At 46.0% G+C, this 26,826-nt stretch overlaps 1 protein-coding gene across 1 annotated transcript; it reads right to left on the bottom strand.

The window, feature by feature from the left end:
- ALKBH5 (alkB homolog 5, RNA demethylase) lies at positions 1-26,826 on the bottom strand. Its single transcript, XM_040356410.1, has 5 exons — positions 26,237-26,826; positions 20,884-21,179; positions 5,685-5,765; positions 3,907-4,044; positions 1-952 (listed from the first exon to the last, which is right to left on the bottom strand). The coding sequence occupies exons 1-5, from the start codon at positions 26,618-26,620 to the stop codon at positions 766-768; spliced, it is 1,086 nt and encodes a 361-aa protein (XP_040212344.1). The 5' UTR covers positions 26,621-26,826; the 3' UTR covers positions 1-765.

Below are 26,826 nucleotides of genomic sequence, written 5' to 3'. Positions count from 1 at the left end.
CTGAGCAAAAACAGAATTTAATTTGATAATTTACAGACAGCCGGAGCCAGTACAGAATAAACAAATCTGCTTATATACTTTATTATTAGTGCTTATATTGCTAGAAATAAAACATCTGGATTTCTCTTGTAGCATACGGAATTGTTCAAAAAACATTGCAGACTTTTTCCTAACCATTATTTTTTAATTTATATAATAAGAAGGACAGAGGGCGAGAAGAGGCGTGTACACCTGCTCCTACCTCAGAGGGCGGAGCACACGCCACCTGACACCTCGTCAGTCCTTGACACCTCAGTGACCACTCTTACTCTCTTCTCTCTTACTCACAGGGACTAAAACAAAAATAAAGAAGAAAAAGAAAAAATAACACAAACTGTTGAAACAAATTAAATGTTGTCAACTGAAGTGTCCCTTGAGAGTGCTGGAATCTTTCACTTTCAACATAAACAGTACTTTCCTTCAGTGCCATTCAAGCTGCTGCCAATATGCAGCCTGTAAACCCATCAGCAGTTAGGATCAATGCTGTACAAGACCGCTGCTCGCTCCCCTTTAAGTAGAATTCAAGAGGGTCCTCTGCTGGCATAAACCCAAACGCACGTCAGAAACATGCTGGAAAGTGAGAAAGACAGGATCCAGAACACGTTGCATTGACACAGAGGAGACCATGTCTTCCAACGCCGCCTTGGCGGAGGGGGGAAAAAAAGAAAATATACAGGTAGTTCCACAGTCCAGCGACTGGGGACCGGAGTCCGTGGAAGAGATTCCTCAGTGTCGCCTCATTTTTACTTTGCGGGCCGGGCTCCCCTCGTCCTCCCCCGTGTCTGTGTAGCTGTCCACATACTCGTAGGGCCTCCTCCAATAGTTCTCAGAGCTGACAATACTCCTTCTCCTTGGTTTTGGTAAAACTACAGATCTTCGGTTTTCTTCTTTATCCATTTCAAGAATACGAGGTCTGAGAAAGGGGGGGCAAACAGATCGGGTTTAATTATACTATTATATACTAAATAGATTGCACATGTCAGTGAAAGGGTTTTTGCCTTTTTTTTATTATTTATCGGCACTATAGTCAGGACCAAAAAGTAATTTAGGTAGGGTTCACACCTATGTGAATTGAATGAGAGTTTCCCAGCATCCAATTCACACAGCAGGAGAATGTGACCGTCATGGAGCCGGTTCAAACATCTCCGGGGCGGCTGCGGAGCGCACTGCACAGAAATGCTGTGCATCTTTGCCTCCCTTTAAGGGCCAGATTCAGCCAAAGATCCGTTCTTGTGCGATCTGCAGCCGGTTCCAGGTGTGAACCGAGCCTTAAAACTTAAATAAAAAAAAAAAAAAGGTAAAAACTATTTTTAATTTTGTATACAATAAGGGAGGGTTATAACTCCCTGTATTTTCTTGCCGTGTCCCATTGGGAGGATTTCCCCATCACTTCCTGTCCCACAGCCAAAACAGAATGAGGAAATCCCTCACAAGCAAGAGAATCTTGGCAAGTCACCACAACTAGTGTCCCCATTGAAAGATTTCCACTCTTAGGCTGCATTCACACCTGAGCGTTTTGTCACCTGAAGCGCGACGCTCAAAAACGCTAGAGGGGGAAAAAATACATTATTCCCTATGGAGATGGTTCACATCTCCACTCCAAAATGCTAACGCCGAACGCCTGAAGCTCAAACAAGTTCCGGACCCTTTTTTGTCGCACAAATCGGGCGGTTTGGGCATTTGCATTTCGTACGGGCATTTTGTCGCTTTAATCAATAGAACATTTCACCCAGGCAGAAGATATAAAAAAAATCTACCAACATAGCAACAAGTGATGAAAAGATAATTTTTCCTATTGGCTAAAATAAAAAACGACGAAGTACAAAAACGTCGGACGACGCTGTATGCAAACACGCAAATCAGCATGAATACGCGCGACAAACCGCCGGAAAAAAAACGACCTACGCTCAGGTGTGAATGCAGCCTTAGTGTTCTGTCAACCCAAAATGTTTTACTTTCAAAAAAACTGTTAAGACAAAAAAAAAAAAAAAAAGCAACAGCTCTCAAAACCACCACAACCACCATAGGCTGCAATACTTACCCTTAATCCATAGCCATGCCCCTTACAGCACTTTATAATCCGTTTCTAGACTTAACCACTTGCTTACTGGGCACTTTCACCCCCTTCCTGCCCAGGGCAATTTTCAGCGCTCACACTTTGAATGACAATTGTGTGGCCATGCAACACTGTACCCATATGACTCCCCCCCATACACAAAGCTTTTTGGTGGTATTTAATCACTGCTGGGTTGTTTAGCAAAAAAATAAACAAACCAAAATTTGTTATAAAATTGGGGAAAATGGGTAATTTGTCTCCTTCATTGATATGTGCCGACGAGGCTGCACTGCATAGCAGCAGTGGCTCTCTGATCGGGACCGATGCCCCTCTGACAGCATGAGGGTAAAAAAGCCGATTATGATCTTCTGTTTACATTACGTGATTGGCCGACAGCTGATCACGTGGTAAGGGGTGGAAATTGGCCCCTTACTCCGATCAGCCAAGCCGTATAGAGCCGCGCCGACGTTCGGCTTCTTTCGGCTACTCGTGACGCCATGGATGCGACCGTCGGAAGCCTGTCAATCAAGAAGGAACGCCCACTCCCGAAGACCCATACCCGGAAGTGGCGGAGAAGATCGCTCTCTACAACGGTAAGTAAAGCTTCGATTAGGGGAATCTGCTAGTTTTAAAATCAAAGCTTTACTTACCGTTGTAGGGCGATCTTCTCCGCCACTTCCGGGTATGGGTCTTCGGGAGTGGGCGTTCCTTCTTGATTGACAGGAATCCGACGGTCGCATCCATGGCGTCACGAGTAGCCGAATGTCGGCGCGGCTCTATACGGCGCCTGCGCACCGACGTTCGGCTACTTTCGGAAAAAATCGTGACGCGATGGCTGCGACCGTCAGAAGCCTGTCAATCAAGAAGGAACGCCCAGACCCGAAGACCATACCCGGAAGTGGCGGAGAAGATCGCTCTCTACAACGGTAAGTACTGATTCGATTTTAAAACAACTAGCGATTCCCCTAGACTAAACGAGCATCAATCTAAGGGTAACAATTTTTTGGAGGGGGAACTACCGCTTTAAATTAAAATTTCCAAAATTGGGCTCACTCACTTTTGTTGCCAACGGTTTAGCCATTAATGGCTGTGTGTTATTTTGAGTGGAAAGCAAAATTTACACTGTTATACAAGCTGTACACTCACTACACAACATTGTGGCAAAGTGTCATTTCTTCAGTGTTGTCACATGAAAAGATAAAATATTTACTAAAATGTGTGGGATGTACTCACTTTTGAGAGATACTGTATATAAAAAAGGCACACAATAAATCATTACATGTCGTTTTAAAAATGCAATCAGTGCAAGCACCTCAATTTGATGTACAGACCAGACAATAAACAGAATAGGCAGATACCAATAAAATCAGAGGTCAGAATAGGGTGGGAAAAGGACATGGAGGTGTTCTGCAGTAAACTGATAGAAGGAAAGAGTAGAGGATGAGCTCTGTGTGCTGCTTCTCCTTTCGCTGCGCAGTCACAGGGTGGGGGTAGGCACAGAACCAAACTATGGCAAAGCTGTATAAGCCTCAGGACTAAACGTACAGAAATACAAATCCTTTGTTATGCAAAACAGCTTCCATATACAGTATGCATTTTGTTTATTCAGCGGCTTGCCTGGTGTTCAACTGGAAAGCTCTATTCAAGTGTTGCAGTAATGGTTTGGCGGGAGAGATGAGGACTGTGGGAACCATGCTTCACCCCCAATTATGGCAGCAATTCTAAGATGACATACACATCCCGAGGAAAAAAAATTAGTTAGCTAAACAAGTTTAGGAGTACACTGGAGAAATCTATAACCAATTCCATACCTGTGCGCTGCGTCTGGATCGGCTTTGCGGTGGGAGCGTTTTGGTTTCAGGACATGCTGCCTGTTGTTCCCAGACAGTCGTTCAGGATGATAAACTCCACTTAGGGCCTTTTCCAAACGTGGAGCCTCATTTCTAGTTCTGGCAATAAAAGAAAAACACTACTATAAATACCAGCATGTAGATGCAAGCAGAGCAGAACTGAAAAAAAGAGAAATAGTTATTTTGTATCGGGTTGACAAAACGCAGCACCATGTATGCCTAAAACAATTACAGTTGGTACGTAACATTTTCAGACCTATTCTCTACTGCTGTCAAATTAGCCTCATCGGCCCTTAGATACAGTGGCTGCATTCATTTTCACTTTTCAGCAAGTACAGAAAATCTGATTTTGCTGTGTCCTTATCACTTCCCGTTAGCTGAAGTGGGAGCATAAACAAGGTTATCTTTCTTCTGCAAGACTAAGAACTGCACACTGCCATTATGTAATATGAAGAAAGGCTAATGTTTATAGTGCAGCCAGAGTCGCAATCATGGCTTCCTCCATACAAATGAGTGAGCGTAGCCACCCAGGGGCAGAAAGTGTATTTGCAGGATCACCTGGTGAAAATAAAAAAAGGGAAAACATAAAATAAAAATTTGCACGAGCTTGTTCCCAAGCTCTGCTGCCTAGGTTTATAGACAGCATAGCATGACCCTGCCTAACCCCTGTCACGGTTTAATTGGCAGCAGTGGGAGCAAATGGCTTCCACTGTTGTGGATCCGTCCTGTGAGGAGGGAGAGCTGCCGTTTTTCATGCACAGTGCTAGATTGCAATGGGGCTCAAGTACGTATAGAGAGGGGGGAGGGGGGTTATTTACCCAAGGCAAATAATCCCCAGTGGTTCTACACACAAAGGGGGTTATTTACCCAAGGCAAATCCACTTTGCACTACAAGGGGGTATGGGGGAGCTTCCCCCTCATTTCAGATCTACCCCTCAGATTTAAAACAACTGCACTTGCAAGCGCACTTGCAGTGCAATGTGGATTTGCCTTTCGTAAATAACCCCAAAGTTTTCAACCTTAAAGCAATTGTAACCCCCACCCCGGTCACTTTTACCTATAGGCAAGCCCTAGGCTAGGCAGTGGAAATATCTCCTAAACATGCGCCGTTTAGGAGATATTTACCTTGTAGTGCGCCAATGTCATCTGCGCATGCGCTGTAAAAAAAAAAACGCCGTGACGGACAGCCTCGGCCAGTCACGGAGCCCGAGTCCGCAGCCCCCAGAAAGGAAGAGAGCAGAAGATGGGTGCAGCCACTAGCAGCGACAGCGTGTGCTTCGATTACAAGCAAGCACCACATAATGGGCTGCCAAGTGCCTGCACATGCCATCTGTCCTGAAAGTAGCACCTGTTATATTCAGAGGACCCAAAACATAGTGCTATATGAGGATACAGATTTGAGAAGTACGATAGACTCCATAAACAGTACAAACATGGGGAGGGGATAGCTGACTACACTGTGTGGCTGGCTTCACCTCATGTTCTCCTCCCCCCGCTGTTAGTCAGTTTCTCCTACACAACCAAAAGGAATGCGAATATTTGCCTAGGGGGAATCCAAACTGCTTGGAAGACATCAGGAAGTAAAGGCGGCTTTTCCCAACAGCAAACCTCCACTACAAGACATATTGTTTTGGTTTAAAACCAAAGCTGCGTTTATGAGCTCATGTGTGACTTTCATTAGGTTGTAGCAGTAAATTTGCTTTAATGAACAAGATGAAAACAAAAAGCGTTCAACTTACTTTCTAAGTATTACCACAGCACGTCTCTCCTTTATGTCTTGAGGTCTAATGCAGTGTGTGATTTCATCTGCTGCGTACCCACTGCAAGGAAAAAAAAAAAACACAAAATTATGATTATTTGTATTATAAAAAAATAAAATTATAGGACTTCTACATAGTGCTTTGCAAACTGGGGAGCACATTAAAATGGAGTCACACCGTGCACTTACAAGAAGAATCACAGGGCCCTGCTCCTTAGCGCTTAGGCCCCTTTCACATTAAGGCGTTTTTCATGCGGTACAGCGCTAAAAATAGCGCTGCTATACCGCATGAAAAAATCATGCCCTGCAGGCTTCAATGTGAAAGCCCGAAGGCTTTCACACTGAAGCGGTGCGGTAGCAGGACCGCTCCAAAAGTCCTGCTAGCCGCATCTTTGGAGCGGTATAGGAGCGGGGTGTTTACCACTCCTATACCGCGGCTTCCCATTGAAATCAATGGGAAACCGCGGTAATACCACCCGCAATGTTAAAACCTCACCGCTAGCGCCCGAATATCGCGGTAAATACGACGGTATAGCGGCGCTAAAAATAGCGCGGCTATACCGTCACCGCACCTCCGCTGCCCAATGTGAAAGCAGCCTTACAATCTAAAAAAATGACAAAATTTAAAAACCAACATGCTTAAGAAAAAAAAAAAAAACGAACAAGTAGTGCACAAATATACATCATAGACATAGGTTTAAAATAGCAAATTACTGAAACACCAGTTAAACAAGCATACAAATAGAGACCATGTATCAAAAAAGGAGGAGGAGCACTCAAAAGCCTAACAGCACTGTCTATGGACTTGTACTGACAAGCAAAAAGCATGTATATTGACTTTGTTGGTGTATCAGTTCGGCAATAAATCGATGAGAAGGGCAATTAAACCATCATTCAGCTGCAAGGAGTAAGGCCTGTTTAACATGAGCTTCAGCTCGTATAACATCAAGCTTTGAGGCTTTTAAAGTATCATTCAGCTCCAGTTTGTAAATGTTGAGCACAGATTGAAGTGACGATTGCCACTTTAACCACTTAAGGACCGCCTCTGCACATACACGTCGGCATAATGTCACAAGCACGTACCTGTATGTCCTCTAAGTGCCCAGCCATGGGTCGCGTGACCCGATCGCCGCTGGAGTCCCGCGCTCGGTCCCCGGAGCTGAAGAACGAAGAGAGCTGTGTGTAAACACACCTTCCCCGTTCTTCACTGTGGCGCTGTCATTGATCGTGTGTTCCCTGATATAGGGAAAGACGATCAATAATGTCACACATCCAGCCCCGCCCCCCTACAGTCAGAAACACATATGAGGTCACACTTAACCCCTTCAGCGCCCCCTAGTGGTTAACTCCCAAAATGCAATTATCATCACAGTAAACAATGCATTTTTATAGCATTTTTTTTGCTGTGAAAATGACAATTGTCCCAAAAATGTGTCAAAATTGTCCGATGTGTCCGCCATAATGTTGCGGTCACGAAAGAAAACTGTATTAATAAAAAAAAAAAAATGCAATAAAACTATCCCCTATTTGGTAAACACTATAAATTTTGCGCAAACCAAATCGATAAACGCTTATTGCGATTTTTTTTTTATACCAAAAATAGGTAGAAGAATATGTATCGGCCTAAACAGAAAAAAAAAAAAAAAGTTTATAGATTTTTGGGGGATATTTATTATAGCAAAAAGGAAAAAATATTGCATTTCTTTTTCAAAATTGTCGCTCTATTTTTGTTTATAGCACAAAAAATAAAAACTGCAGAGGTGATCAAATACCACCAAAAGAAAGCTCTATTTGTGGTAAAAAAAAAAAAAAAGTCGTCAATTTTGTTTGGGAGCCACGTCGCACGACCACGCAATTGTCAGTTAAAGGAACGCAGTGCCAAATCGCAAAACATGGCCGGGTCCTTTACCTGCATTTTGGTCTGGGTCTTAAGTGGTTAATCAAGCCACTAGCAGGCTTTCAATTAGCTTTACGAAAGTGCTGAAGCCTGCTAGCAGCTTGCTTAAAGAGGCAATCGGCACTCCCACTAGGATCTGTATTCAACATTTACAAACTGAAATTAAATGACGTTTGCAGAAAGACCGGCAAATGCTTTGTCAAAGCTTGCTGCTCAGACTGACCCTATAAAAGCTGAAGCCTGTGTGAAAACAGGTCCAAGGTATAGCGTGGGGATTGTAAAAGCAATCATTCACTAGTAACATTGCAGCAAGCAGTAACAGGCACTACTGGCAGAGAAAGTGCAAGTTTATTCCTTGCTCCTGCAGCACAAGATACACGATCCCGTTTCACAGCCTACACTTTCCTAATATGGATTGCTGCAAGGCCAAGCAGGAGTGTTTCCAAAATTGGAAAACCTGCCCGGGTCACTCAATATCCCCGTCAGCTTAACCTTAATATGTGACAGAAATCACACACACACACACACACACACAACAAACAAGAAATCACGCTCTGGACACATATGGGACTAAAAGTAAACATTAAAGAACTAAAAATATAATCCATCTCTATCCTGTAGGGCTGCAACTAACGATTATTTTCATAATCGATTAGTTGGCCGATTTTTGTTTCGATTAATTGGACAATCTTTAAAAAAAAAAAAAGTGTGGTGTACAATTTAGTTAATATGGAAATAAAAAAAGGTAATTCTTAAATATCCATATGCAGTGGCAAATATAAACCAACTACAGTAATGCCTTCTTTTACTTCCACTTTCTCTGGGTTCAGATGCTGATCTTCCCTGCACAGTCTTTAAAAGTGATTTTTTTTTTTTTTTAAACAAACTTGTTATCCTTGCCTGCTCTGCGTAATGGTTTTGCACAGAGCAGCCCAGATCCTCCACTTCTGGGGTCCCTCACCGATGCTTCTGGCTCCTCCTGCCCTCAGAGTGCCGCAATAGCAAGCTGCAAAGTATAGTATGGGGCGCCCGCTATAGCAAGGTAAAAAATAAATAAAAATTCTGCCTTTAGAACCACTCACTTCCTGCCCAGGACTACATGTCCCATGAGGCATTGCTCCTCACACTTGCACATTCACAAATTCTCAGGCACTTAGTGACATGTATGGATGGTGTACTGAGGTGTATGTGTGCTGCACTGTATTTCCTGATATGTAAACAAATAATGCATTCTATATGCAGGCCAACTAATCAACTGGCCGATTAAGCGATTATGAAAATAGTTGTCAACTATTTTCATAATCGATTAGTTGTTTCAGCCCTACTATCCTGCATACACAAGGGGCCCAAAAATGCACTTTTAAAAATATATGCATAAAATTACTAGATTTATACAAGCTACTGTAGCTGTACATTATGTTTGTGCAATCGCATAAGGTGTTCAGAATGGTCACCATTAGTATCCAGACACTTGATTTCAGTGAACTACTACATGAACAACATTGACTAGAGCAGTGTCAACTCAAGGCGCCAACAGGTCATGTTTTCCCACTATTTTGCACAGGTGATGCAATCAGTTTCACTGCCCAATTACAACAGCTGTTTCATCTGGAAAAAAAAATCCCGGACTGCAGTTGAAAAAAACCCAGAGTTTTGCAAGAGTGTCCATGGGAATTGCTATGCATGATGTGTCAATGTCTTTGTGTAGTGCAGTCGGTATAGGTCGTTTCCTACGGTACACCAAATCCTTTAATTTCTCCCCCTACGTCTCGGTGGTAGCAAGGTGGTGTCCCATCTTGCTGGAAGCAAAATTGCTCACCCACACAAATGGCCGCCAACATGATGAAGTCATTAACCCTGCGACTATGGACACCTTTAGGGTAAACATTACTACATATTGCTGCCAAATTCAATTGGTGTTTAATTTTTTTTTTTTTTAAATTGGCATAGATAACTGTTGTGGCGTCACTGCCTGTTTCCTACTGCGAGTCAAACGGTGCTTTGTGAATGGTCAGCTGTCTTCTGGGGGACACAGGTTCCAGAAGACAGCGGGGGGGCTTTTCGAAGAGCATATGACATAATGCGGCGAGAAAAAAAAGAAAAAAAAAAAAACAGACTCTGTACTCCCCTCCTCCCTGAAAGGTGCCAAATGGGGGGGGGGCGTTGGCTTCCAAAAAAAAAACGAAAGTGTGGACCTCCGCTTAATTTAAAAAAAAAATAATCCTAAATGGGAAACAAAAATTCCCAGAAAACTCCTTTCCAAAAATACAGCAACTTACACCCAATAAGGCTTCATTTCCATGGACGTTTTTAAAGCCACTTTTCTGAGCGTTTTTTTGCAGCTTAAAAACGTCTCTCCGTGTTAGTCAATGGCCTCATGCCCACCATGACATGAAAGCTCAAAAACGTCATGTGGGCATGAGGCCATAGACTGACATTGGAGAGCTGTTTTTAAGCTGCAAAAAAAAAAAAACAGGACCAGTGCGTTCTGAAGCTCCAGTGTTAGAGCTGTAAAGATGCCAGACGTTAAAACGCGCAAAAACGCTACCGCTGCGTTTGAGCTCCAGCTCAAAAAATAAAAGCAAACATGGACAGACGTTTAACTGTAAAAAAGGCTAAAAAGCGTCTGTAAAAACGTCCATGGAAATGAAGCCTAATGCCCCGTACACACCATCACTTTCTGTGAAGAAAAAAAAATGACGTTTTTGAAACTTCAATTTTCATTTTCTTGCAAAGTGAGGTTACGTTCCACCACGTTTTACCATTGAAGCTTGCTTCTGGGCATGCGTGGATGAAAAAACGTCTTAGAAAACGACGTTTTTTTGCTACACACGGTCAATTTCTGTGAAGTAAAAAGTGCACTTTTGAAAAACGACACATAAAATTGAAGCATGCTTCAATTTTTTTGGGTCGTTTTTTAGAAGACATAAAACAACGTTTTCCCCCCACACACAGTCAATTAAAGTGACGTTTTTAAAAACGTCATTTTTTTTCATCACATAAAGTGATGGTGTGTACGCGGCATTAGAGTTATGTCACAACAAAAATGTTATAGCTGTCTGGAAGTGGCTTGTCCGGTTCCCTTCAGGTTCAACCGGGTAATACAAATATAATCTGAGGCTTAAAGGCTAATTACTATGTCCTGTTCATGTGGATTATATAAAATGCTAATAAGGTTATTTCCACAGAACACCACAGTGATCAGTCATCAGAACACCACAAAGGTGGCAGTTATTGTCAATGAAGTCAACATATTGAGCACACAGACTCAAAGGCTGACAAATGCTGTCAAAACAAAAAAACTACCAAACAGCGGCACCAGACTACATACACCTGATGCCTCGTTATATAAAAACAGTTTGGAAGGACCTGGAAATAAACATTTGCAGGAAGTGACAGCACGTGAATCAACTGCTTTGTTTAAAATGAGCATTTGGCAGGATATGTTGGCCGTGTGCACCTGGCAAACAGATCATGTTCCCCAGACTGCACAACCCCCCCCCCCCCCCCCCCCCCCACAAACACACTGGAAGCAGGTGGGAATGTTGCTGCAGAAGAGACATTGCATGAGACACGGGCATGACTTTTCTGCAATAAGTTGAACCTTCCTGCTCATGGTCTTCTATAGACCACAAGCAATGCACAGCTCCTGTGTGCCAGGACCATTCACTGACTGAAATTCAGCCGGCTCAGCAGGGAATGAGTGTAGCCACAGAGGGACATGCACAAGATCTTGTAAGCGATGAGACGTCATACCGCACCAACCAATAAAGAAGGCTGAAGACTGGCACGTAAAAAAACGGGGAGAAGGACCTTGCAGGTGTCAGTCCGTCACAGCAGAGATAAGATCGTATCTTGGGAGTTTAGTTCTACTCCAGTTCCAATTGCTGAAGCCGCAGATCAACTAAAGTTTGGTTAGAACTTTACCTGTCCCTATTCTGATATTTTTATAGAATCTATAATCCAAGAACCAATACTGAAATGTAACAGTTCTCAACAGTGGTTTCAATTAAGCCCAACAGCTTACTGACCCCCTCATGCCAAGAGGCTGACACTTGACTGTTCCCCGACCTCCAGCGCATGACTCTTTCTGGAAAGAGCAAGGATACCGACAGCTGGAGCAACACAGTGAAAGCTAAATTAGACCTTGAGCATGCTTCACTTCATACGCACAGTCCTTGTGAATCAAATGAAGGAAGTGACATGTCTAATTGCATCCCAATATCACCACATGGGAGCATGGCGTTCACTTTAAAATGGAGGCCAGCACTAGGAAATGCAGAAAGCCAAATATACTTTGAGATATTGAGTGATTCCATTGCCGAATTCCTAAAAATACTAGCTGCTTCAGTATCAGAATCGCTGCATTCTAACAATCTGAACCCAGGCAGAGGGTCAGAGGAGAATGAAAACTCCTCCTACAAGCAGGCACCGATAGAAGTCACAAGACTGCTCTATACTGCTGATGAGAAAGGGTATTTAGGGGTTCATATTTACTAAAATAATTGCATTTCCATTCTCTGTACTGTGGGAGACCCGATATAGTGAATGCAGAGTCTGGGTTGAAACCTTGAACACATTGGTGCATTTCAACATGGCAACTGCATCGTTCTAATCGGTGCGATGCTGCATTTGCAGCACTGCACATATTTCAAAAAGGTTGTTTCTATACTACTTTTTGGGTGCAATTTCCATTGACGTCGGCAGAAACCCACACGGATCGCCGCCGAAAATCGGGACCGACATGCAGGACTGAAATGGTGCGTGTTCAGCTGAACTCACACGGCTTAATTCCCACAGCTCAGTGTGAACCTGAGCTTAGTAACACCATCACAGCAGCACAAATTACTGGATCCTCGTGCTGCTTCTGAGCTCTGCTGTAAGGCCCCATTCACACCTGAGCGTTTTGTAGCTTGAAGCTACAAAACGCTGGAGGGGGGGGGGGGGGGGGGGGAGAACCAATTCTCTATGAATATGGTTCACATCTCCACTTCAAAAAGCCTGAGACTCAAACCAATTCTGGAACATTTTTTGGCAGATTACAGGCGTTTCTGCTTTTTACATTGATGACCTTTCGACCCGTTAAAAAAAAAAAATTCACAGCAAAATGATGCGACTTTCTGCCTGAAAACACTATGGTGTATTGGGGCCCCTAAAGGGACTGCAAAATACTAAAATCAAGTACGTCTACGGCTTCCATTAAAAACTAAAACATTTAAAGTATTAAATGAATACAAAGCTGCATTAAAATTTGTCCTTTACATCTGCCTGCAGTTCCCGAGAGATAAAGAATACACACACACGTTCTGCAGCTGCCACCTCAATTTGCTCTCAGTACCACTTTCCTATAAGCTAGGCTGGGTGTAGAGGTGCACTGTGTGTATAGACATTCATCACACTTGTGGTACTGAAATTGACAGTATACAGGTGGTGAGTGAAGTCGGCGTGTTTCGTCCCCTTTTGTCAGGGCTGCAATGTCAAGTACGGCCGGTGATCTGCCGTGCTGGTTCCATGTATCATGGAAGTTCCAGCGCATGCGCGAACTGAGGTGCAGAGATGGTTCCAGCCATCGGGAAAGTTCCTTCAAGCACTGCGCAGGTGCAAACTTGCTGACGGAAATCCCCCGAACGGCGGCCGGCATCCAGGGCGACGTGGACTTAGAGGAAAGTGGCCAGTCGGCCTCACTGCGCTCGGACGGCTCGCTTCGCTCGCTCGGCCTCCTGGCTCTTTTTTTAACACCCTCCAATCCACGGGGATGTTAAAGAATGAGCCTGGATGCCGGGCGAGGTTCGGGGATTTCCGTCGGGAAGTTTGCGCCTGCGCAGTCAGTGCAGGAACTTCCCCCATAGTGGAACATTCAGGACAAGTCACCGGGACTGACCTGGAATCAAAAGTAAACGTACTATAGGCACTTCCAAAACCAGCTGACTTTCATCACTTGTAAATGGACAATGTTAATAAACATCAAGTGCGATGAAGGTCTGAACCAAGCTCACCGCTACAAAATTGATCCAACAAAAGGAAGGGAGAGACCCAGGAGAGCTTCTGCTCATTGCGGATCGGGATCAGGCAAGTATAAGGGGGGGCTGCAAACTGAATGCAAGAAGGTAAAAAGCCTTTAGAACCACTTTAACCTCTTCTGCACCATTCAAAAAAAAGCTTTGGCTAGAATTAGTCTTTAATATGCAGCATGTTCCTGGATCACAGGGAATCCTACGCAAACAGAGGAAAAAAAACATACCAACCTCATGTAGACAAAAACAGTCAACATAGCAAGATTTGGCCATTCACTATTCCCAAATTATACTAATCTCTTGGCAAAGCACACACATTCTGTTGCTCTGAACACACAAAACAGCCTTTTGAAGTGATCAGATTTCAAAACAAGTAACCCATCAGATCTCGGTCACATGATTGCAGACGTTCAGCTCTCAGTTGGAGGAGACATAATAAAATGGAAAAACTCAAAGCAGCTATAACCAATACAACTCCCTCAAAACCATTCTGAAAGACCCCTTTCACACTGAAGATCGCACTGCAATAGCAGGAACAGCGCAGCTAGTTTTTGTGGGAACTGAGCCCCTTTGAACCCCAAAGAAGTGGTTAACAAGGTGGTTAAAAGCGCCCAAAAAAGCACCGCTGCCGGGCAGGGGCAGTGGAGGAACAGGGTATACACCGCCCCAAAGATGCCATCTGCAGGACTTTCCCATCCTGCAAGAGCACCGCCCCAGTGTGAAAGGGATCTAAAGGCCCATACACACACGATTGGATATTCGGACAATCCGACAGTCTGTATGCTCCATTGGACAATTGTCGAAATTTCCGACAGCAAATGTTGGCTATGCATGCTTTCAAATTGTCCAACAAATGTGTTACATCGGATCATCCGATCGTGTGTACACAACTCCGGTGGACTAAAATCCAAAGTACAAACACGCATGCTCTAAAGCAGGGATCCTCAAACTACGGCCCTCCAGCTGTTGCAGAACTACACATCCCATGAGGCATTGTAAAACTGACATTCACAGACATGACTAGGCATGATGGGAATTGTAGTTCCTGAACAACTGGAGGGCCGTAGTTTGAAGACCCATGCTCTAAAGCAGTGGTCTCCAAACTGCGGCCCGAGGGCCGGATGCGGCCCTTTGCTTGCCTTTATCCGGCCCTTGGGGCACTATCCCTCCCACTGATACGAGGCACTATTCTGCCATCTGACACCGACAATGGAGCACCATTTCTCGCACTGACACAACTAATAGAGTACTATTCCTCCCTATGATACCAGCAATGGGGCACTATTCCTCCCCCCAATACTAGCTGTTTACTAACAATGATGCCAGGAAAATTTCCACGCCCGCTGGCCAAAGTCCGGCCCTCCAAGAGTCTGAAGGACAATAAACCGGCCTTTTGTTTAAAATGTTTGGAGACCCCTGCTCTAAAGCAATGCAAACCATAAGACAACATTAGCCGAAGTTGCCCAAAGGGTGGCGCTAAAGAGCTGAAAAACCATGTAGTACATCTATTACGTCACTACGTTCGCGTTTGTTGGCTGAAAAATGTTCTGCCGTGTGTATGCATACCACGTTCACAGACAACGCCCTTCAGACAAATCTACGGATTTGTCCGATGGAAGTCCGATCGTGTGTACGAGGCTTAACTGAAAGACCAAAGTGCAGCAACAAACACTAAAATCAGCACAAGGGATATAACTTGCAGTCAATGTATCCCTTGTGCCGACCGAAATTCTATTAGGTCAGGGATATGCAATTAGCGGACCTCCAGCTGTTGCAGAACTACAAGTCCCACGAGGCATTACAAGACTGACAGCCACAAGCATGACACCCAGAGGCATGATGGAACTTGCAACAGCTGGAGGTCCGCTAATTGCATATCCCTGTTTTAGGTGAAATCCTCCTCTATGTCCACCAAAGCCCGCAATCTTCTGGTGCAGTGTCATTAATGGAAGTAAAGGCCTCTCATAGGCTCGTATCAAGGAGTGCCGGACCATTTCCACCCAGCTGCTCTATTCATAGAAGCCCTACTCCAGCTTTTATGTAGGAGGCAGCCATATTAATCATCGGACCTCCTTCTCCACCCCATAGACCGTTTCTCGTTCATAGACGCTGTAGTATGGCTTATATGAATGGAAGAGCTGGGCATAGTTGGGCTCTCCCGACGAAAGCCTTTGGCAGCTTCTCAGAACCAGAAGATTATGGCAGTGTATGTGTATTGGGGCGGGGTAGGAATGGTGTAAGGCATGGACAGAGAATTGCACCTACAATAAGGAGGCATCAGCACAAAATGTCTACACCCCTCTCACAGCATATTTTGGTCTGGAAGCAGGCAATAGAAAAATCACCCCCAATAAACCCCCACACAATAAAATCCACAGACAAAATTGGCTCACAAGTTTCTTCCTGGTTGATTCCAGTAGTCACAACAGGTCCCCTATACTTCATAGGACCAAGGGCTATTGCCAATATGCATTGCTGTCACAGGACAGTAGGCTAAAAGTAATACTATCCCATTAGACAAAACAAGCATTATATCTTGCATTTGCAGAGGAACCTACAGGATCAGCATGACACCCAAGCAGCTTACACCTTCAAGAAAAGGGTCAGCAGTAGCAATGTACGCATTTTCATCATTCAAGGCGTGCATTTTTTTTTTTAGCGATCTACATTAAAGGGGTTGTAAAGGTACAATATTTTTATCCTAAATAGCTTCCTTTACCTTAGTGCAGTCCTCCTTCACTTACCTCATTCTTCCATTTTGCTTTTAAATGTCCTCATTTCTTCTGAGAAATCCTCACTTCCTGTTCTTCTGTCTGTAACTCCACACAGTAATGCGAGGCTTTCTCCCTGGTGTGGAGTGTCGTGCTCGCCCCCTCCCTTGGACTACAGGAGAGTCCGGGCGCTTTCTATGTTGCAGATAGAGAAAGGAGCTGTGTGTTAGTGGGCGTCCAGACTCTCCTGTAGTCCAAGGGAGGGGGCTGAGCACGACACTCCACACCAGGGAGAAAGCCTCGCATTACTGTGTGGAGTTACAGACAGAAGAACAGGAAGTGAGGATTTCTCAGAAGAAATAAGGACATTTAAAAGCAAAATGGAAGGATGAGGTAAGTGAAGGAGGACTGCACTAAGGGAAAGGAAGCTATTTAGGAAAAAATTTAAATAAATTGTACCTTTACAACCCCTTTAATAGTCAATGTCTGTCAGCAACTATTCCAGATACAAAGACAGGTCTCAAGAGAGGCAGTCTCAATATACTGTATTCAGGATCTCAACCCAGCAGGTTGAACGAAACAAACAAAAAACCCCACACAAACTGACAGCTTAGGTCAGAGTCGATGTACTAAATCTGATGTTAGTACAGCGACCTTCCCTGCTGTTCTATGTCAACCCCCCCCCCCGCAGAACGCTCTTGGTCATTGGCTGAGAGCACAGTTTGGTAGCTGGTCGGCTGCTGGTTTTCCAGTATGCTCATCTGATAGAAGTTGGCTGCCATATACATAGGACAATCAGCTGTTTTTTATTGAACTGGCCAACGTCACCCGACATTCAGCCCATGTGTACTATCCTTTGTTAGGATTTGTTTTACTCTTGTCATGAAGGGGTTAAGAAGCCAGTAATCCTCTATAGAACAATTTAAAACAGGATCCAAATATCTTCCAAAATAAAAATTCTTTCATTGGGGAGCCAAAAAAGAAAAACCCCCCTTTAGCCCACTCTGGGATGACGAGTTTTACAAATATGCAGCTTACTACTATCTAGAACTTTAGGTTGTTTTTATAGTACATGGAGTCAGATGATCCGCACTAGAAAACAATGGGATATTCACAGACACCCAGGTGAGCTACGGAGTGATGAAAGCCTACAAAGCCAACAGCACTTCCAAGCAGGACACCCCCCCCAATGATCAGCAGCAGAGGGCCAGTGTAAAGGATTTCCACTCTTTCCCTGCAAAGTCCATTTAACATCTAAACCTGAAGTAAGCATCACATGCAATTAGCTACGTTGGTAGGTTTATTGCTATATACATACAGGATGTATCATTTAGAAATTTACATAAAAAGCCATTATGAAAATTAAGGTCAGAATACCCTAGCTCCATCGCTCTTCGTTATACTACTGAATTTTTTTTTATTATATGCATGCAAATACAGAATGTTGAAATACTGCTAAATGCTTATTGAACAGAAAGAAGACTAGATTGTGGCGTTTGCCTTTAGGAATCAATTAAGCAGTTTCAAAAATGATAACCTCATCCTGCAAGCATTAGTCTCCATATGGAAGGTTATATTTCTACATTCTGCTATAGAACCCATGCCACATCAGTGTCTACGGACTCCTGTAAGACACAAATTTAACTAGTTACCCATACAATCCTACAAATCTGCATTTGCCAGCAAGGCGGCTGTGTGACCCATCTAGCCTGGTATTTGTCCTGTCAGATGTGTGTGTAATCAATGACCTATATCGCACAGAAAAGCAGCCTGGGGTGTTCTTGTGTGTCCTGTCATCAAGGCATTACCCTGGATTTACTGTGACACATCCTGCCATCCTATCTTGTAAACACCAACTTATCTTAGCAGCTCAGCAGTCTGGAGACCTCACAGGCGCCAGCAGTAGTTGGAGAACCACAAGTAGCAATCTCTCACATCGGTCTATTACTCTTCAATGATTATGGCGATACTTGAAGTTCAAAAAGCTATACAAATTTAAAAGGCGGCCTAAAAGGACCAATGCTATGGGGAGGGGATGTGGCTGCATGTCTCAGGGCAGTCAGGAGCATCCCTTTATCAAACACCACTTATTCCCCTTTGGTAAGAAAAAAGAAAAAAAAATGATCACCTAGCTGAGAGGTGCTGTTCTGAGCCACAGCCATCTTGCCACTTCAGGAAGCTGCTGTTGCTCATGTTCCAGCCTGAGCCCTCAGCCACACCGGTATGACTTCAGACACAACATAAGAGATATATATATATATATATATATATATATATATACACCCGAAGTAGCATCCAATGCATTTCTATGGCAGGGTCCTAACAGATACAATTTTTAGTGCGATTTAAGTAGTTTGTGCATTACTTTTTCAGGACATCCACATGATTTCACTGCCATAGACTAATGTAAATTGTGCTGAAAATTGTGCCCGTGTTCATATCAGCACTACTTGAGCCTGATAGAAGTGAAAGATTAACCAGTTGCTAGTTAAAAGGGGTTGTAAAGGTTTGTTTTTTATTTTCTAAATGGGTTCCTTTAAGCTACTGCATTGTTGGTTTACTTAGCTTTTCCTTCAATTTCCATTCTAACTGTCCCCGTCCCCCCCCTTGTCTGAAGTTCTCACTTCCTGTTCCTCCTCAGTAAGCTTGCCCCCAGCCAGAACGGCTCAGATGATGGGGTCAAGCTCACTGGAGGAGGAACAGGAAGTGAGAAATGCAGACAAAAAAAACATTTAGAAGGAAAATAAATAAAATAAAAAAAGGTAAGTGAACAATGCACTAGCTTAAAGGGAACCCAAAAAAAAAAAAAAAAAAAAAAACCACCACACACACACACCCCTTTAAAAACTTTTTAATACAACTTCACTTTCTCCCTTGACATGTACAGCCCCTCATAAAGTAGCACTGAAGTCGCATCACATTTCACAGAAGTAGTGCTGAAGGCCGGTGATCTGCCGTGCTGGTTCCATGTATCATGGAAGTTCCAGCGCATGCGCGAACTGAGGTGCAGAGATGGTTCCAGCCATCGGGAAAGTTCCTTCAAGCACTGTGCAGGTGCAAACTTGCTGACGGAAATCCCCGAACGGCGGCCGGCATCCAGGGCGACGTGGACTTAGAGGAAAGTGGCCAGTCGGCCTCACGTCCTCGCTGCGCTCGGACGGCTCGCTTCGCTCGCTCGGCCTCCTGGCTCTTTTTTTAACATCCTCCAATCCACAGGGATGTTAAAGAATGAGCCTGGATGCCGGGCGAGGTTCGGGGATTTCCGTCGGGAAGTTTGCGCCTGCGCAGTCAGTGCAGGAACTTCCCCCATAGTGGAACATTCAGGACAAGTCACCGGCTTTAAATCGCACCACTTTAAATTGCACCCGGTGTGACCACCAACTGAATCCTGACAGCTGTACTTCCATCAAGAACTCTGCTTCTGGGATCACTTCCCCAATGGGAAAGATGCTGCTGGTGAATATATTGTCATGCACTGGGCTGGCTGTCTTCAGCTGTAATTTATGTACCGCTTATTTGTTAAATAAAACATTTTTTCCCCCCCCAAAAGAAAACTGCTTTAACTGGCCACATGCCTGTTGAGCTCTGCAGCCTCACGGTGATCATATGGAGCTCTATGTTAGTTTATGACAAGCCTTCAGCCACTTTTATCTATTGGGGGTGTATATACATACAGCGTCCTCTTGTGTTTGTTTTTTTATATGTCCATTAGGATCTCAAGACTTAAAAGGTCAACTCCACTTCCGTGGGGGGAAAAAAAAAAAAAAAAAAAATATAGCGTATACAATTGCAACACGAGTCATATTGCAATTGAAGATTATATAATTAAAAAAACACACACACACACACACACACACACACACACACACACACACCTTTCCTTTTGAACCTGCAGCCCTGCAAGTTTCTGAAAGTGCAATATGGCTACATGGAGGCGTTCTGTATACAGAATGTGTACAGAGCACCGACCAGAAACTTTTCCCACTTGTTTGATTGGCTCACTGATTTAAGATACAAGTCAGATTTCAGGCATCCCCTGCAACAAAACTTAATTTTTGGTCAGATACTTCCAATAGGAAATCACGTCTAAAGGGATACAGTTTTCCACATTAGGGCATTTGCAGCTGATAATTATGAAACCACTCCCATTAGATTAACTTCCCCACATGGACACCATTATCCCTATAGCTGCTGATGGGACTACAGGCACCAGCATGCCCTGTCATCAAGTCTTACTATGCTGCTTTTACTACATTTTGAAGATAAAGAACTTCATAAAATGAGAAGGCATGCATAAAAGTCTTCACCCTCCATGCTCGTAGTTGAAGCTACAGATCCTCAGGAACACAAACTATTCTGAGACACCAGTTGTGTGCAGTACAGACGAACTACAAAGTTCAGCATTACTTGTGCCGACAGAAAGTTGGCAGCAGAGCTAAGGAAAGTCAGTAAACATAAAAGCAGCAACAACATTGTATGCGTGTTTTTTTTTTTTTTTAAACACACATCACACCTTGTGGAACCCCAGTCAGACCCTCATCATCCCCCCCAAATTACCTGAGCAAGGTGACGCTGCCCCTTCGCACGGGCAAGAAGAGCACAGGCTCAGACACGCGGATGGGCTTGAACTGAAACTTGCAGCCGAAGCACAAGGCTGAGTCGCTGAAGAATGACACGGAGACGATGGGTCGCTCGAAGATGTGGATAGGGTCCACGTGAGAGACTATACAACCGCCGGGCTGATAGTCATTGATGACAGCGCTGTTTACAAAGCCGTCGGGGATGAGGCGGTGCTCCACCAGGCGACGGATGACCAGCTCGTGTACCCAGTCCGGGATATCATCCACTTCACCCTTGGGGTAAAGAAAAATATAAATAAAATCAATGAAGAACCAGAAGTATTTTTAATAAAAATTTAAAATAAAACAGGCTGTGCAGTAATATGCAAGGTTCGCTTACACTTTCTAGACCCCTTTCACAAATCACTTACTACTAGCTGCAAAAACCCCACAAAATATACATCACTCACTGGGCATAACAAAGTACAGTCCTAGATAACAGTAAGACCTGATTGGGTCGAAGGATTTGAACCTCTCTATCCAAAACTAAGAAAAACTGTTTGGTGGGACAAATGATTATAAAAGCCGTATAAGACGGATAACTATAATTTCCTGTCCGGTGAACGGAGAATCCAAATATAATTTTCTCGCATTGCTTTCTGTCACAGAGTACCCACCTGGGCTATGCAGAATACACCGGTAGGTGCAAAATGTTCTCTAGTTGGGCGCCGCCGCCCCCCCCCCCCCCCCCCAGTCTCTACAGGTACATCGTCCTGGCTGGAGCTGGCACACCCTCACAGTAAAACTACTGTGGGCAAGGGGATGCGATTAATGAGAAGCCACTAAAAGGGATTGTAAATTCTCACACGCTCCCAAGTCAGTACCACAGTCCCTGATATTACCCCACTTATTGTACAGTCTACCCATCAGTAGTAAAATACGCTCGCTGGTATTATCTTGGGAGGACCAACTCCGTACCTAACCACAGTACCTAGGTTGTAGCACATGCCCCCTGGGAGTACTCACATTGGAGTAGAGCCTCCCGCTACCTCTTCAGAGCACCTAGGTTTAGCCACTGCTCCCTGGGGAGTACTCATCTTGAGGCCGAATTCCTCCACCTAACCAGAGCATGCAGGTTTGATCACTTGCTCCATAAAGGAGAATCCATCTTGTAGGAGTTCTTCCACCCAATCAGAGCATCCAAGGTTGGGTCACAAGCTTCCTGATAGTACTTCACCTTGGGGTTGAGTCTCTACCAAATAAGTGCACCCAGGTTGTAGGACAGGCTCTCTGGAAGTATTAGTCTCCCTCCCCTCTGCCTATTCAGAGTACCTAGGTTACATCAGGTGCTCCCTGGAATCACCAACCTCAGGGTAGAGTTCCTTCAACTAATAAGGTTGCAGCACAGGCTCCCTGGAGTACCCACCTTGAGGTACTGCCTCCCTCTGCCAAGTAAATAGCTTTAGTCACATGTTCTCTGGAAATAACCACCTCGGGGTAGAGTCCCTCCACTTGAACAGAACACACAGGTTTAGGCATGAGCACCCTGAGGGTACCCACCTTGAGGTCGAGTCTACCTAATCTGAGTACACAGGTCAAGTCACACTTTTCTTGGCGAGTACCTTGGGGTAGAGTCTACCTAGTCAGGACTACCCAGGTCAGGTAGCACCCGCCTTGGAGTAATTCTCTGCCTAGTTGAAGTACCCAGGTCAGGTAGCATGGTCCCCGGAGTACCCGCCTTGGGGTGAGTCTCTGCCTAGATGAAGTACCCAGGTCAGGTCACAAGCTCTCTGGAAGTACCCACGTTGGTCGAATATACCTAGTCGGAGCGCCCAGGTAGGGTCATATCATATGCTCCTTAAGAGTACCCACCTTGGGCTAGAGTCCACCTAGTCAGCGTACCCAGGTTGGGGGACATGTCCCCTGGGGAGTACCCAACTTGTGGGAAAGTCTGCCTTATCAGAGTATCAAAGTTTGGTTGTGTGATGCCTGGAGTACCAACTGTGGGGTAGAGTCTACCTAGTCAGAGGACCCCTGTCGAGTCACGTGCCCTTCCATTAGTACCCACCTTGGTGTGGATCCCTCCACCTGATCAAAGTATCAAGTTCAGGTCACATGCTCCCTGGGAGTACTCACTAGAGGTCGACCGATATATCCAAATTAGGCCAATATTTTACATGGCCGCTAGCGGTGCCACGGCTCCGGAGCTAGGCCCAAGCCGCAGCCTTTCCTGATGCTGTGACCGCGGCGGCAATCCGCGGGTTGCCGCCGCGGTCATAGCATCAGGAAAGACCGCGGCTTCGGCCTAGCCCTGGAGCCGCGGCCATCTTGTTACACCCAGCGCAGCGGCCCTCCTCTTTACACCTAGAGGAGGAGGGGCCCGCGCTCGTGGGACACACACACCGCTCTCTGCTATCTGTAGCAGGGGGGGGGGGGGGTGTGTCTATACTGGAGGGGGATCTGTACTGAGGGGGGGGTGACACCATTTTTTTTGCACCAGTGCCACTTGCCATCTGCCAGTGGCAATACCAGTGCCAATTAGTGCTACCTTAAATCCAGTGCCATCTGCCAATGCCACCTAAAGCCATCAGTGCCGCCTGCCAATGCCAACTATTGTCACCCAGTGCCACCTGCCAGTGTCAATAAGTGCCACCTGCCAATAAGTGCCATCTGTTAGTATCATCTTTCAGTGCCATCCAGTGCAACCTGCCAGTGCCAATAAGTGCCTTCTGCTAGCGTCATCTTCCAGTGCCACAAAAAAAAAAAAAAAAAAAAAAAAAAAAGCCTAAAATATCGGGATCATCATATATTGGCCGCCCAGATTTCTAAATATCGGCATCGGCCAGAGAAAACCCATATCGGTGGACCTCTAGTACTCACCTTGGTGTAGAGGTGCTCCACCTGATCATAGTAGCAAGGTTGGGTCAGATACTCCCTGGGAGTACTCACTTTGGGGTCAAGTCTCCCTACCTAATAAGTGTACCCAGGCTGTAGGACAGGCTCTCTGGAAGTACTAGCTTCCTTCCCTCTGCCTATTCAGAGTACCCAGATTACATCATCTGCTCCCATGGAGTACCCAGTATGTTGCAGTACAGGCTCCCTGTGAGTACCCACCTTGAGGTACTGCCTCCTGTCTATTCAGAGAACTTAGCTTTATTCACATGCTCCCAGAGTACTCACCTTGGGGTAGATCCCCTTAACCTGTTGATAGTACCAGGTCAGGTCACGTGCTCCCAGGGAGTACCCACCTTGAGGTACTGCCTTCTGCCTATTCGAAGAACTTGGCTTCAGTCATATACTCCCAGAGTACTCACCTTGGGGTTGAGTTTCTTTACCTAAAAAGTGTACCCGGGTTGCAGGACAGGCTCTCTGGAAGTACTAGTCCTCCTCCCTCTGTCCATGTGCTCCCTGAGAGTACCCACCTTGAGATTGTCTAAATGATCAGCGTACCAAGGTCAAGTCACATGCTTCTAGGGAATACCCACCTTAGGTTAGAGCCCCTGATTAGAGTACCCAGGTCGGGCCACATGCTTTTTGGAAGTACCCACCTTGAGGTCAGGTCTACCTAATCAGAGTGCCCAGGTCATGTGTGCCTTGGAAGTACCCAACTTGGGACAGTCTAGTTATAGTACCCCTGTCATGTCAGGTGCTCTCACCCTGGGGTAGAGACCTCCACCTGCTCAGTGTCAGGTCACATGCTCCCTGGGAGTACCTACCTTGGGGTAGAGCTCCTTCACCCGATCATAGTACTTAGGTTGAGTCAGATGCTCCCCGGGAGCACTCACCTTTGGGTTGAGACTTTCGACTTAATCAGTGTACCCAGATTGCAGGACAGGCTCTCTGGAAGTACTGGTCCCCCTACCTCTGTCCATGTTGGGTCATGTGCCCCCTGAGAGTACCCACCTTGAGATTGTCTAAATCTGAGTACTAAAGGTCAAGTCACATGCTTCCAGGGAGTATCCACCTTAGGGGAGAGTCTGCATAGTCTGAGTACTTAGGGTCAGTACCTTCCTTAGGGTAGTGCCCCTCCACCTGATCATAGTACCCCTGTTGGGTAACTGGTAAAAAAATTCACAGGAGCACCTACCTTGGGGGTAGACCCCCCCCCCAATCATAGTACCCCTGTCTAGTCACATGATCCCAGGAGTACTTACCTGGGTGTAGACACCCTCACCCACCATAGTACCCCTGTCAGGTCACGTGTTCCCTAGGGGGAAAGTACCTACCTTAGTGTAGACCCCCCCAATCATAGGACCCCTGTCCAGTCACTTGGTGTAGACCCCCCCCCCCCCCCCCTTCCCCCTCTGATCATAATACCCCTGTCAGGTCACATGTTCCTGTGAGTACCTACCTTGGAGTAGGCCCCCTCCCCCACCATAGTACCCCTTGGTGTAAACCTCCAATCTTAATATCCCTGTCCAGTCACCTGTGCCCCAGGGGTACCTACCTTGGGGTAGATCCCCTCCCCCAATCATAGTCCCCCTGTCCAGTCAAATGTTCTGCAGGGGTACCTACCTTGGTGTAGACCCCATCCCCCACCATACCTGTCACATGTTCCCTGGTGCGAGTACCTACCTTGGTGTAGACCCCCCTTTCCTGATCATAATACACCTGCCAGATCACATGTTCCCAGGAGTACCTACCTTTGAGTACACCCCCCCTCCCCCACCATAGTACCCCTTGGTGTAAACCCCCAATCTTAGTACCCCTGTCCAGTCACATGTTCCAGAGAGTACATACCTTGGGGGTAGACCCCCTCCCCCCTGATCATAGTACCCCTGTCCAGTCACATGTTCTCCAGGAGTACCTACCTTAGTGAAGACCCCCCCTATGATCATAGTACCCCTGTCCAGTCACGTGTTCTCCGGGGGTACCTACCTTGGGGCAGACCCCCATCATAGTACCCCTGTCCAGTCACATGTCATACAGGAGTACCTACCTTAGTGAAGACCCCCCATGATCATAGTACCCCTGTCCAGTCACGTGTTCTCCAGGGGGTACCTACCTTAGTGAAGACCCCCCTGATCATAGTACCCCTGTCCAGTCACATGTTCTCCAGGAGTACCTACCTTAGTGAAGACCCCCCCTGATCATAGTACCCCTGTCCAGTCACATGTTCTCCAGGAGTACCTACCTTAGTGAAGACCCCCCCTGATCATAGTACCCCTGTCCAGTCACATGTTCTCCAGGAGTACCTACCTTAGTGAAGACCCCCCCTATGATCATAGTACCCCTGTCCAGTCACGTGTTCTCCAGGGGTACCTACCTTGAGCCAGACCCCCATCATAGTACCCCTTGGAGTAGACCCCCCCTCCCCCACCAGTCACGTGTTCCCCGGTGCGAGTACCTACCCTGGGGTAGAGCCGCTCCTGCCCGGGGCCCCTCCTCTGTAGCTGGGCCCCGTACGTGTATCCTTCCCCGAAGAAGTACTTGTTGCGGAGCGGCGCTCGGTCCACCGTGTGATCCCGGTACAGCCCCTTCTCGGCCCGGGCCACCACCTCGTCTATCTTGGCCTCGATACCGGCACATTCCTCCGGGGAGAAGAGCCGCACCTGGCGGACCCCGCTCCGCACCTTCCGCGCCTCCTCCTCCTCCACTTCTTCGCCTTCTTCTTCTTCTCCTTCTTCCAGCTCCGCCTCCTCTTCCTCCGTGTCCGAGGCCGGCTGCTTCCTCTTCCTCACCTCCCGGGACTGCAGTTTCTCCCGCAGGTCGCTGTAGCCGCTGGCGGCGGACATGACTGGACTGCGAGGTAGGGAAGGGGGGGGGAAGCTCGGCGCTGCTCGGTCACCCGGGGCTGGGCATGTCCGCCGGTTCACTCAGACTCCCCCCATTTACTTTGCTCTCCACACACACCGGAGAGCGGATACCGCTGCGCCAGCACCGTCCAAAGGCCCGCCGACGTCACTGCTCCGTTCTGAGGGGATCCTCTCTACCATTGGTC

The sequence above is a fragment of the Rana temporaria genome, chromosome 6, assembly GCF_905171775.1.
Source record: "Rana temporaria chromosome 6, aRanTem1.1, whole genome shotgun sequence".
NCBI lineage: Eukaryota > Metazoa > Chordata > Amphibia > Anura > Ranidae > Rana > Rana temporaria.
This window is presented reverse-complemented; position numbering and strand designations above follow the sequence as displayed.